The sequence below is a fragment of the Notechis scutatus genome, chromosome 8 (assembly GCF_049901735.1).
Source record: "Notechis scutatus isolate UNSWTSFEM ecotype Mainland chromosome 8, rNotScu1.2, whole genome shotgun sequence".
In the NCBI taxonomy this organism is placed as follows: domain Eukaryota; kingdom Metazoa; phylum Chordata; class Lepidosauria; order Squamata; family Elapidae; genus Notechis; species Notechis scutatus.
In genome coordinates this window covers 21,555,696-21,568,840 of record NC_142016.1, presented here as the reverse complement: position 1 = coordinate 21,568,840, position 13,145 = coordinate 21,555,696, and the positions used below count along the sequence as shown (strand labels likewise).

The 13,145-nt window shown below is 44.9% G+C and overlaps 1 protein-coding gene across 1 annotated transcript; it reads right to left on the bottom strand.

Annotated features, from left to right (window-relative positions):
- Nucleotides 1-288: 288 nt before the first annotated feature.
- Nucleotides 289-12,881, bottom strand: LOC113421178 (phospholipase A2 inhibitor and Ly6/PLAUR domain-containing protein-like). The gene is made up of 6 exons (XM_087971076.1): nucleotides 12,803-12,881; nucleotides 9,224-9,286; nucleotides 7,542-7,664; nucleotides 5,255-5,419; nucleotides 3,805-3,963; nucleotides 289-1,263 (listed from the first exon to the last, which is right to left on the bottom strand). Exons 2-6 carry the CDS (start codon nucleotides 9,261-9,263, stop codon nucleotides 1,043-1,045), a joined length of 708 nt encoding a protein of 235 aa, XP_087827202.1. The 5' UTR covers nucleotides 9,264-9,286; nucleotides 12,803-12,881; the 3' UTR covers nucleotides 289-1,042.
- Between the last annotated feature and the right edge of the window lie 264 nt (nucleotides 12,882-13,145).

Below are 13,145 nucleotides of genomic sequence, written 5' to 3'. Positions count from 1 at the left end.
CCCAGAATTCCTGAGCTAACATGACCGGAGGAGGAATTCTGGGAGTTGAAGTCCACAAGTCTTAAAGCTGGCAAGTTTGAAGACCCCTGAATTAGTCAATGAAGCAGCTTGCCTTCCAGGGTCGTGGGAGCACAATTGCTGAAGGTTTTCAAGAAAAAATCGGATATCCATGTGTCTGGGATGGAATAAGGACTCCTACTTTCGAAAGTCCCTTACAGCCCTATAATTCTAGGCATATGCTTCATTCTTGACTGCATCATATACCCATTTATATGAAAAGAGATCCCATTGATTTAGCAACATTTACTTCTGAACACAGATTGCTTTAAAAAAAAATGTTGAACACAATTTGTTTTTTTTTTTTTAAAAAAAATGCCAGACACATTTATTTTGAGCTGATTTTTTTAAAATAAAAAAACAATGAAAGATGGCAGGCATTGTCTTACAAGAGGCATTCCATTCCATCATCACACACACAGGGTGCCCCTTAGATAGGTATCATACATCAACAGAAAAAAAACACACGTAAAAATATATTTTTGTTCTTCAGTATGATGATTGTAGCCTTACCTCAATCGTTGGAAGCTTAATTATTTAAACCAATTAATCTATTCCAATCTTAACTGAGCCTTTTCAAACCGCTATATAAAAAAGCCCATTGAACTCAACAATATCTACATCGTTGTGATTCCTTTATTTGCGGGTCCTTCTTAACACCACCATTTCTATTCTTATTTAAGATATGCATTAGTTAGATACATTAAAATCCCTTTTTATTGAACAAAGAGGAGAGAGAGAAGAGGGAGAGGGAGGGAGAGGGAGAGAGGGAGGGAGGGAGAGAGGGTGGGAGAGGAAGAGGGAGAGGGAGGGAGAGGGAGAGAGGGAGGGAGGGGGGAGAGAGACTCAGAAACCAGCAATTGAGAGACATACTGGGCACCAATTGCTGAAGCCAACAATTTTTTGATTTACTGTATGCCTTCTTTGGTAGAATTCAATGGGACACTTTCCCCATTTGAGTAGAGAGGACATTGGCAGGTTGGGGTTAATACAGGGAGCTGTCCAGTAGGAACCATAGGACACTTGGCAGAAGGATAGCAAAAGATAGGCAGTTGGAAATCCAGCTGGCACCACTTTTGGCTTCCTCAACTTGGACATTTTCAAGTTTATAAGAGTTCTCTCCAAAGGTCAGGGTGGTATTAACTTTTAAGATGGTTTTTGAAGTAGCACATCCCTTCGCGGCGAACTCTTCAGCTGCAGTTGAACCTGTGAAACCAAAGGATAGCAGGGGGGACTACAATTAGTATGGGTTTTTCTTCTTCTCAGGGGGTGATGCTGAATTTGGCTCAGCTGTGCCTCCCTTCCATCCCCTGCCATTTTCACTAGAGATGGGCAAATCTGCTTTTTTTTTTTTCTTCTTTTTTTTTCTTTTCTTGGCAGCATTTCCTCTGATCCTGACATGTTTGATTTGGCACATATCTAAATCAATGAATCGATAGTAAAAACAACAACAACAACAAGGAGATATCCACACGTTTTATGTGAGCCGTGGTGGCGGGATGGTTAGAGTGCAGTATTCCTGGGTAATTCTGCTGACTGCCAGTTGCCAGCAATTTTGCAGTTCGATCCTGACTGGCTGAAGGTTGACTCAGCTTTCCATTTTTCCGAGGTCAGTAAAAGGAGGACCCAGATTGTTGGGGGCAGTTTGAGTAAACTGCTTAGAGAGGGCTCTAAAGTACTATAGAGCGGTATATAAATCTAAGGACTATTGCTATTCTGCCTTCCTAGTGGTGTCTGGAAGTAATCTGTTTGCAGTGGGTACATGTCACAAGCAATAGCACTTAGGCTTATATACAGCTTCACAGTGCTTTACAGCCTTCTCTAAGAGGTTTACAGAGTCAGCCTCTTGCCCCCAACAATCTGGGTCCTCATTTTACTCACCTCGGAAGGATGGAAGGCTGAGTCAACTTTGAGCCTGGTGATATTCGAACTGCCAATTTGCAGGCAGCTGGCAGTCAGCAGAAGTAGCCTGCAGTACTGCATTCTAATCACTGCACCACAAGAGCTAGAACTGTGCCATGTGTGGAAAGAGTAGAGGGTTTTGCATAGGATTTTTTGTGGATTGCCCATCACAGAATGGCAGAAAACTCTCAGAATTTTGGTTGGAAGCTACAAGAACAACAAAGGTTAAGATTTACAAAAGGCCCTAGCTCTGCCTATGACCTTAATAGCAACAGAGATTTTGCCTTGGCTTCTGATATTTTTCCACCCACTTGATGATATGCTTAGACCATGGCTGTCAAACTTGTTTTCATTGAGGGCTGCATCAGGAACCCATTGTCTCCAGCACGCGCCCAGGGGGTGTGGCAGAGCGGCCCCTTGCTGGCTCCAGGGTGGCTCCGCAGATCTAAGGCTGACCGCGTTCTGGCCTGGATGGCCACCACCAAGTTGCAGATCAGTGCCAGGCTGGCCTGGACTAGGGCTGAGGCACTGGGGGGCCAGTCCTTCATAGTTTCCAGGGCCGCCCCGCAGGCCAGATCTAACCACATTGCGTGCCAGATCTGACCCGCATGCCTTGAGTTTGAGACCTCTGGCTTAGACTAAGGGAATATTTCTCCTGAAGGTACTCCTCAACTTACAACTATTCACTTAGAGACCATTCAAAGTTACTGAATAAAATGACTTAACGCCCGTTGCACTGCCATCTCCTCGATCACCCGATCACAATTTGGAAGCTTGGCAATGGGCATGGATTTATAGCAGCTGCAGTGTCCTGGGGACAGTGGTGGTATTCTACCAGTTTGGCCTGGTTCAGGTGAACCGATAGTAAAAGAAATAATGCTACCGTTCAGCTGATCATTGGGAGGAAAGAAGAAGAAGCCATGCCCACCCAGTCACATGGCCATGCCCACCTAGCTACACCCACATAGCCATGCCCACCTAGCCACACCCGCATAGCCACGCCCACCGAACCAGTAGTAAAAATATTTGCAACCCACCCTTGCCTGAGGTCATGTGAGGCCATTTGTGACCTACCGACCAGCAAAGTCAATGGAGGTGGGTGGGAAGCCTGGTTCGCTTAAGGACCATTTGTTTTACTTAACAATTGCAGTGAATCACTTAACAGCCTTGGCAAGAATGGTTGTAAGAGCCTTGGTGGTGCAGTGGTTACAGCACAGTACTGCAGGCTACTTCTGCTGACTGCCATCTGACTGCAATTCGGCAGTTCTAATCTCGCCAGCTCAAGGTTGACTCAGCCTTCCATCCTTCCGAGGGGGTAAAATAAGAATCCAGATTGTTGGGGGCAAAAGGCTGACTCTGTAAACCACTTAGGGAGGGCAGTAAAGCACTGTGAAGTGGTATGTATATAAGTGGTATTGTTATTATTCTTCCTTCCTTCTTTCCTTCCTTCCTTCCCTCCCTCCCTCTCTGGAAACACAAGGGTTAGAATGCAGTATTGCAGGCTAACTCTGCCCACTGCCAAGAGTTTGATTCTCACCAGGCTCAAGGTTGACTCGGCCTTCCATCCTTCTGAGTTGGGTAAAATAAGAACCCAGATTGTTGGGGGCCAGACTCTGTAAAACCACTTAGGAAGGGCTGTAAAGCAGTATATACTGTAAGTCTGACTGCTATTGCTATTGCTAAAAGTAGGCGTACTTCATTTTAACAACTACCTTGTTTAAGCCACAGAAAGTCTAGTCCCAGCTGTGGTTATATGTCTCAGGTGTGTTAGAAGCCAGTATAGCATTTTTGGAAATGAGAGTTTGGATTCAAACGTAAGGAATCCATGTGATGTTTCTGATTTACCTGTGGTGACTGTCCCACTGATAGTGAAGCATTTGTCCTGGTTTTCCTTGCAGTACATCTGTTCACCCTCACATGTTTTGTTTTTGTAAGCAAAGCATGATGGACAAACCAGCTTTTTGCTGGAAAGAGTCTTGTTAACTTCTGAAAAGCTTGGAAGTTCTAGAAGAGTTAAGATATTCATGGATTAGCACTGAGCTGAACCTTCGGAACTTACCTAAAATTATTCCAGGGGGGGTATTTGGAAGGGGAAATCTTATCCAGTTCTGGGAGAGACCACTCCCCAAAATCTGTAGAAGTACAGGTAGTCCCAGTTCATTTAGTGGCCGTTCAAAGTCACAACGGCACTGGAAAAAGTGACTTACGACCATTTTTCACAGATATCACCTCTAGCAGCATGCGATCAAAACTCAGAGGCTTGGCCACTGGTTCATACTTATGACCGTTGCTGTATCCTGTTCCAAGGCCAGGTGGTCCCCTTTTGCGACCTTCTCTCAAGCGAAGTCATGGGGAAGCCCGTTTCGCTTAACAACCGGGCTACTAACCTATCAACTGCTGCGATTCCCTATGTCAAGAAAGGTCGTAAAATGGGGCAAAGCTTGCTTCACAAATGTTTCACTTAACAACAGACATTTTGGGCTCCATTGTGGTTGTAAGACCAGGACTACCTGTACAAATATTCATTCTGAAAATGATGAACGGTGCTGTTCTGAAGCAGCAGCTGGAGGTGCGATCCCTGGTTTGGATTTAATGGACAGTTAGGTCTAATTTCCTGAAGCTTAAAGGACATTAGACATTTTAATGGACAAATTAAAGCCTCATGTCCTTTCTTGACTTTATGAGTTTACTTGGTGCATTATAAATAGTCACCCAACTAGAGGTGGGCTACTGCCGGTTTGCACTGGTTCGGATGAACCGGAAGTTAATTTTACATCTTGTTCGCCAAACCAGTAGTTGCAACGACTGGCTGGCACCGCCCACCCCACTGCGCCCCTCCCAGGAATCACCACGTGGCCCATTTTGGAAAACAGGTAAGTGCAGGGCGCACATGGAGACTCAGGTTGGGCAAAAAACAGGCCTACCGGAGACTCCTGAAGGCCAGAAACGGGCCTGTTTCTAGCCTCCGGAGAGCCTCTGGAGCCCAGGGAGGCCATTTTTCCCCTACTGGAGGCTCGAGGAAAGCCTCCGGAGCCCGGGGAGGGCGAAAATGCGCCCCCCACCCACTGTGGTGCAGAAGGCCACACCCCACCATGGCCATGCCCATCCAGCAATCGGGCAGAGAACCGGTTGCTACATTTTTTGAAGCTCACCCCTGCACCCAACTGTGCACAGAATAGTAAGAATTCCCTCCAGAGAAATTGCTATTAAAATGTGCACAGGATGAAGTGGGAATCAGGGAAAATTGCAAATAAAAGCAGATTTTTAAAAAAAAAAACACGACGATGTCACCTACTTGGAGCATCATTTTGATTACATTGATTTTTGTCTTTACAGCATTTAATGTTGCTCAACAGATAAAAAGCATTCTCAGACGAAATGAACACAAGTCCTTCATTGCAGACATCCCCTTTGATATCCTGGCAGCCTTTACTTGTTGCGTTTACTGTCTTCTCTTTCTCTGCAAACAAATGGGAGGAAGACATCATTAGAAAGAAGCTGAAAAGACGACTGTTGGCATTTTCAGATTTACTTAGAATAACAGAGTTGGAAGGGACCTTGGAGGTCTTCTAGTCCAATCCCCTGCTTAGGGAGGAAACCTGGCCACTTTAAGACTTGTGGACTTCAACTTCCAGAATTCTCCAGCCGGCCATCTGGCTGGAGAATTCTGGGAATTGAAGTGCACAAGTCTTAAAGTGGCCAAGTTTCGGGACCCCTGCCCAATACCACTTCAGACAAATGGTTATCCAATCTCTTCTTAAAAACTCCCAGTGTTGGAGCATTTACAACTTCTGGAGGCAAGTTGTTCCACTGATTAATTGTTCTCACTGTCAGGAAATTCCTCCTTAGTTCCAAATTGCTTCTCTCCTTGATGAGTTTCCACCCACTGCTTCTTGTCCTGCCTTCTTGTGCTTTGGAGAAGAGCTTGACTCCCTCTTCTTTGTGGCAGACCCTGAGATACTGGAACATTGCTATCATGTCACCCCCTGGTCCTTCTTTTCACCAATTTGTTAAAAAGCACTTCTCCTTAGCATCCATCTGAAGGCTGGAGTCAGGATCCTGTGCCTTCACCTTTCAGGTCTACAGAAACCGGGATGAGGTTCCCCAACAATTAGACTCAGTCAAATTTCCACATTGTGGAAGTTCAAGGATGGTTTCGGTCACATTTTCATGACCATGTTGATTAAGCACAATCTCTATCTTTTGCCTCTGAGGCCGAGACATCTGCTGAGAGCATTTTAAAAGTTACCGGACAACAGAGGTGTGGAAAGCAGAGGTGGTATTGAGCAGGTTCTGACCGGTTCTGGAGAACTGGTAGCAAAAATTTTGAGTAGTTCAGAGAACCTCAAACCGCCTCTGACTGTCTCCACCCCATCTATTCTCTGCCTCCCGAGTCCCAGCTGATCGGCTGGGTCTTCTTTGGTTGCCCTGCCCAGGAGAACGGAGCTTGAAAGCAGGTTAGTGGGGTGGGGAGGGAATGGGGATTTTGCAGTAACCTTCTCCCAGGAGTGGGGAGGGAATGGAAATCTTACAGTATTCTTCCCCTGCCATGCCCATCAAGCCACACCAATGAAGCCATACCATAGCCACAGAGCCAGTAGTAAAAAAATTTGAATCCTACCACTGGTGGAAAGGATGAGAGCCAGAGGTGGTATTCAGCAGGTTCTGACCAGTTCTGGAGAACCGGTAGCGGAAATTTTGAGTAGTTTGGAGAACAGGCAAATACCACCTCTGACTGGAGATTTTACACCAGTGGTAGTCAACCTGATCCCTACCACCCACTAGTGGGCGTTCTAGCTTTCATGGTGGGCGGTCGGGGTTTTGTCCCCTACTTTATAAATCACCATTACTGTGGAAGCGGTGGGCGGTTAGAGAAAATTTTACTACTAATAGAGATACAAAAGTGGGTGGTAGTGGGTGTAAAATCCCTGTTTTACACTATCCTTCCCCTGCCACGCCCACCAAGCCATGCCCACAGAACCGGTAGTAAAAAAAAATTTGAATCCTACCACCGATGAGAGCCCTCCTATTTTAAAGGAACAGAGGCTGTAACTGGGCTCATTTGGGGGTAATGATAATGATGATGATGATGATGATGGAGGAATGGTGACTTTTAAAGGAAACTCCTAAGCGCAGGCATTTGAGGGTGGCAGAATTCTTGCCTCTTTCCTCATCTTTTTGATTGTAAGAGACAGGTAGCTTAGCTTTTCTGTGAAGGCAGGCAGGGCAGCCTTCTTTTGATAACAGTTAGCTCTTCTACTAGTGCAAAATCAGACTTTCACCTGCTGAGAGGTGAGGCTAAAATGGATGCTGGAAAATTTGTTTCTCAGAAGTGAGTTGATATTGGGCACCTGATTTTCTCCCCTCCTCCTTCTCTCTTTCTTTCCTTCTCGCTTTGCCTTCTCATCCTTCTTTCTTCTCTGTTTCTCTTCTTTCCTCCTCTTGTCTTTTCCTCTCCTCCTCTCCTTTCCTCCTCCTCTCCTCTTCTCCTCTCCTCCCCCTCCCCTCCTCCCTCTCTTTCAATCGAGAAATTTCCTAGAAGAAGTCACTCAGAAAAGCAAATAGGAAGTGTCAGCATTTACCGATAGAGATTCCTCTCTCAACTGAATAACATTGTCCTTCTTGGATAGTACAAGTATCTTTATCTTTATCGCATGGTGGTCCGGAGGTTGGTGTGTTACATTGGCAGATCAGCTCAGCTGTTGCTATTTGGGGTGGGGATGAGGGAAAAAAAGAGGATAAAATAACAATAACTTTCAATTGAAAAGCAAATTGACAGTTTAATTTAATTTAATCTTTCTGCTTAAATAAATTGGTCCAACATGCCCTTGGTTTATGCACCAATACACCGGTTGCTCATTATCCAGATAGGTAACTGTCAACATCCGAAACAGCACACTGTTCAAAATGGCCACACACATCGGGGGGGGTGTATATGGGGCCACAGATGGGTGTTGGGTGATGGGACCCATGCTGGGAGAGGAGCCAGGAAGGCAAACCAGCTGCGGTCAGTTTAGAAGTCAACCAGGCCTGAAGAGTACTTGCTGGAGCCACCAGGAACCCAGAGGGTGGAGCGTGCTGAGTCCGTAAAGCCAGCTGCAATGGTGGGCTGTTGGATGGTTGGCAAGGTTCAGGCGAGCCCCTGGCTGTGATCTCTGGCTGGGCCTTCCCACCCGCCCTTGTGCTATGCTTTCCAGAGGTGGTATTCAGCCAGTTCTAACCAGTTCTGGAGAACCGGTAGTGGACATTTTGAGTAGTTCGAAGAACCGGCAAATACTACCGCTGACTGGCCCCACCCCCATCTGTTCTCTGCCTCCCATTGAGTCCCAGCTGATCGGTTGGCTCTCCTTTGGTTGCCCTGCACAGGAGAATGGAGCTGGAAAGCAAGTTAGTGGGGTGGGGAGCAGAGGTGGTATTCAGCCGGTTCTGACCAGTTCTGGAAAACCAGTACCGGAAATTTTGAGTAGTTGGGAGAACCAACAAATACCACCTCTGACTGGCCCTGCCCCTGTCTATTCTCTGCCTCCCAAGTCCAAGCTGATCGGCTGGGTCTCCTTTGGTTGCCCTGCACAGGACAACGGAGCTGGAAAGCAGGTTAGTGGGGTGGGGAGGGTATGGGGATTTTGCAGTGTATCCTTCCCCTGCCAGACTCACAAAGCCATGCCCACAAAGCAACGCCATACCCACCAAACCACGCCCACAGCACCGGAAGTAAAAAAAAAATTGAATCCCACCACTGATTCTTTCCCTAAATAACTAACATTCCCCCACCCCCACCCCCAGGCTGCCCAGGTGAATTCCGCACCGGCCTGCTGTACTCATCGTAGCTGCCTGAGCCGATTAGCTGCCTGTTTGACACTGCGTTTCAGCCCCAAAGTGGCAAAGTGCATGGCCAGCGAGCCCCATGTCAACAAAAGTGCATCCCACCTCTGGCCAGCTGGCTAGCAGAAGCCAGGAATGCTGGCTAGAAACTCTTGTACTGATATTGTTCACCACGTGCCAAGCTGACTCCAGTAAAGACACCCTTTCTGCTCATTGTGTGGTCTCTTCTTTCGCTGGCTTGGTTGGAACTGCGACAGTAAGATCAGCAGGCACTTCATAGCAACCAAGCTGAGAGAGCACCAAGGACCCCACAAAAACATATATTTTAATATTAATCAATCGATAATCTCCAAATACAATGGGTTACAATGTCATCATCACTCTTCGCCTTTCTGCTCACTCAGCCCAGACAGTCTATGTTCCAGGTATTTATTGGGCTTACCTGTAGCTATCAAAGCAGCGGAAAAAAGAAGATACTTCATATTTTTTTTCTGGGAATGGAGAATTTTTGGTTTGCACAGGGATAAGTGTTCCAACAACGAATTCCATCAGGTTAGAAATGTGTGGGAAGAAAGAGCAAGAGAGAATTAATATGGCAAATGAACAACGGGGAACTTGGAGGCAAGCTCATGAAACCAATGACATCATGAGTTGGATAAGGTTGGGTTTTTTTAAAAATACGATCTCTAAAATTCTCTATTTGGGAGAAACACAGCTTCAAAGGTGTCAAATTACAGTGGAGGAAATAGAAAATACCTTCTATTCATGACGGCTTAGAAATTTCCCAATTCTTCATGACCTAGTCTTCCCCACCCTAAATGATGAATTCCCTCTGTCATTGGGCACTTTAGTTTTGGCTGAGGGCCACAGGGAAAACTAAATGTGGTTGAGGTTTAATACCAATAGCAATAGCACTTAGACTTATATACCACTTTTATAGTACTTTACAGCCCTCTCTAAGCAGTTTACAGAGTCAGCACATGGCCCCCAACAATCTGGGTCCTCATTTTACCCACCTTGGAAGGATGGAAGGCTGAGTTAACCTTGAGCCTGGTGGGATTTGAACTGCCAAATTGTAGGCAGCCGGCAGTCAGCAGAAGTACCTTGCAGTACTGCACTCTAACCACTGCGCCACAGAGGCTCCCTATATATGTGCAAATACTGCAAAAACTTAAATTAAATTAAATATATATGCTTGTCCTGGCTGACCTTGGATGATTTCTGAAAAGGCGAGAGGATCAGAATAGGTGGTTACGCGAATGGGAGACCACCCCAAAACTCTCGATTTGTAGACCTGATTGGAAAGGGGGAATCCTGGAACTTGGTTCAGGAAGCCAAGTTGGTTGTATCTGGGGTTGATTCCTTGGCAGAGAAACTAGGCAAAAGTTAGAGAATTATGAGGTTGTTGACAAAAATTGAATTTCAAACCTACAGAGGCTCCCTTTGCTCACTGTGGAATTCTGGGAGTTGAAGTTCACACATCTTAAAGTTGCCAAGGTTGAGAAGCATGATTTCTGACTATTGGCTATCCAACTGTTGCTTGAAAACTCCCAACTCCAGGAGATAAGTTGTCCAATTGCTTCATAACATTCATGATTAGGAGATTCCACCTTACCAAGTTTGAATCTCTCTCTCTCTAGCTTCGATTTGTGACTTCTTGTCTGATTCTTGAGTGCTAAGGAGAAAAAAATCTACACCCTCTTCCTAGTGTGGCTGCCCTTCAAGAATTGGAAGACTGCTGTATTTTATGGTGAACCTAAAGACTCAATAAAATTTATAATCCCATCAGTACTGTGTTTCCCCGAAAATAAGACCTGGTCTTATTTATTTATTTTGCATTAGGTCTTATTTTGGAAGGATGTCTTCCATAGCACCAACAGCCCTGCTCAGCAGGAGCCTATGTGGTCATTGCTGGCCCACTTTAGGCCCGGTGCCCTCAGCCTCCATTTTGCCATGCCCACAGTGTCCCCAGCCTCCTTGTAGTTGAGAAACAAGCTCTGAATGCCACCTCTGATGGCCAAATGGAGGTCGGGGGCAATACGCACAAGAAGCGGCAAGCAGCTGCAGAAGATGTGGGCCAGCAAGACAAATATTTTGATGTGTGAGGCATGTCTGCAACTGCTCAAAGGTAATCAGCTCCATCCCGCCATTCCCACCCTAGCTTGATTTTTACCTGTGCGTCTTGCCCCACCCCATGAAACCAGGTGCCATGGAGTGGGCAGGGTCTTAATTAGGGCTTATTTTGTGGGGGGTAGAGCGATCATGTGTAAAAATCAAACTAGGGCTTATTTTCAGGACAGGTCTTAATTTTGGAGAAACATGGTAGTATTTATAATATTTTTTTTGTTGGTTAGCTTTCTTTGAATCATCATAATGTATCTAGAAGGGTATTTTTTAACCCGCCCATCCACTTCACTGTATAAATGTCATTTATTAATTTTTTTTTCTATTGGTGCTGCCATTTGTAATACTTTGCTATTAATATTTTCAAACAATTTTTTAAAGACCCCTAACAAGGGGCAAAGCAGGGTTGTAGTTGTTTTTAAACTTCTTGCACCTTCTTTTAATTCTAGTTTAGAATAGAGGTAGAGATAACAATCTTGCATTTTGCTATAAAAAGCCATTTTGTGCCATTATGAATTATTCAAATGGGGTCGTGTTTAGTTTTAATTCTTCTCTTTAAAGTCTGGACTATTTTGCACAAATTAGCATGTGGGTAGTATCAGGCCCAGTGCTGGGTTTTTTTTCCCCACATAAAACAGCAGCAGCAGCTAATGGATCTTTTAAACAATTAATAGGCTCAGTGACTATTTGTTGTTTCAAGATAACTTCAACTAGGACAAACACTCTGTGCTTTTAAAGTCCACAACATGCAAATGGAAAACAATAGATCATAGCTAGCAGGAAGCAATTAGCATGAGTGCTAAGATAGTAGCTATGCCTACAGGTTGAAAAAGAGGGGTGTCTGAGGATATGAGAGATGTCTCTTTGTTCCCTATGCAGGTGTACCTTTTTTTCCTATGCAAATTAGAGAAAAATATGAAAGCAACAGCTGCAAATGTATGAATTGAGCCAGACCTGGTATTATATAACTGTCAGCCTTGTAAGCCATTTTTTACTTGGAAGCCTCAAGACTGCCACATTTAGTGCCTGGGAATTGGGGAGGGGGGATTTCATAGTGAGGTAGAAGATTAGACATAACAACATTCTTTCTCAGAAAGTCAAGGACAAGTTGCCCTGCACCTGGAGGGGAGTGAGCGGAGGGATGTCTCCAGTTGGGACGAAGATTTGATTGGACCATGTGATGGACTGATGGGTGTAGGGGATGGACCTTTGACTTCTCTTTTGGGAAGGAAAAATCCGGAACTCTCAGATTCGGGTTTTCCCAGATGTGCCAATATGACAACTCTAATAAAATGGAACTTTGAGGAAATGCTTGCCTTGGAGTTTATTGGAGTTGGTTAGTTGGAATGCTGACAATAACTTCATGTAACATCCCAGTTGTCTCCTTCCCAAAATGCAGAAATCTCACGAGAGGGAGAAACCTTGTGAGATGTGGTACAAGAAATGAAATAAATACACCAAGGAATAAAAGCAAAAAACCTGCAAATGGTTAAAACCTATTTCATTGCAGGAGGGAAGTAAAACTTGGCACCTTGGGTGAGTCCACAACTTTTGCAAACCTTCCTCAAAGAAGTCCATGAGGAATGATGGCGAACCTCTAGAAGAAAATGAAGCTCTCTAGATACCTAGGACTTCAAAATTCTCATTGGTCACTGCCAGGACATTATTGGAGTACCTAAACTTTCCTATTTACTGGCCTCATCCATAGTGATTCCAAGAGCCAGGAATACTCAGACTAAGGTAGCCAAAAACTGTTTCACCAAAACCAAGAAAATCACCAAACAACAGAAAAGAGCAGAATCAAATCATTTTCCTTCATAAGCATAGCTCCAGTCAAGCAATCCCAGGTGCAAACTGAAAACATTTAACACCATGAATATATAAATTCCCCTCTTACCTGTTTCCTTTTTTCTCTGGCTCCTTGATAACTTTTGTGATACGATGCTTATAGGCAAAACAAGGGCACTGTCGATCTGCTGCCTTTTTATACTTGGATGGGCGGAGCAGATATGAGATTAAAATAAACAAGGTAGCATAGTGGGGCAAGCGAATGATTCATTTTGAGGTGTACTTCTGGTTAGCATGCTGGACATATACTTCTTAAAAGCCAGATGTAGAAGACATGATTGGTAAACACACTAGCATATTGATCAGCAGCCCTCTCTGGCTTACTACCGTGTTTCTCATATAATAAGGCCGGGTCTTATTTTTTTTTGAGCCCCGAAAAAATGGCTAGGCCA

Excerpts from the sequence above, each read along its gene's own strand:
- LOC113421178 (XM_087971076.1), bottom strand. The coding sequence starts at position 9,263 with ATGAAGTATCTTCTTTTTTCCGCTGCTTTGATAGCTACAG. Across the intron at positions 7,665-9,223 it reads CGCTGCTTTGATAGCTACAG|CAACAGCTGAGCTGATCTGC; the intron begins GTAAGCCCAATA and ends CACCCCAAATAG. Across the intron at positions 1,264-3,804 it reads CAGTGGGACAGTCACCACAG|GTTCAACTGCAGCTGAAGAG; the intron begins GTAAATCAGAAA and ends TTGGTTTCACAG.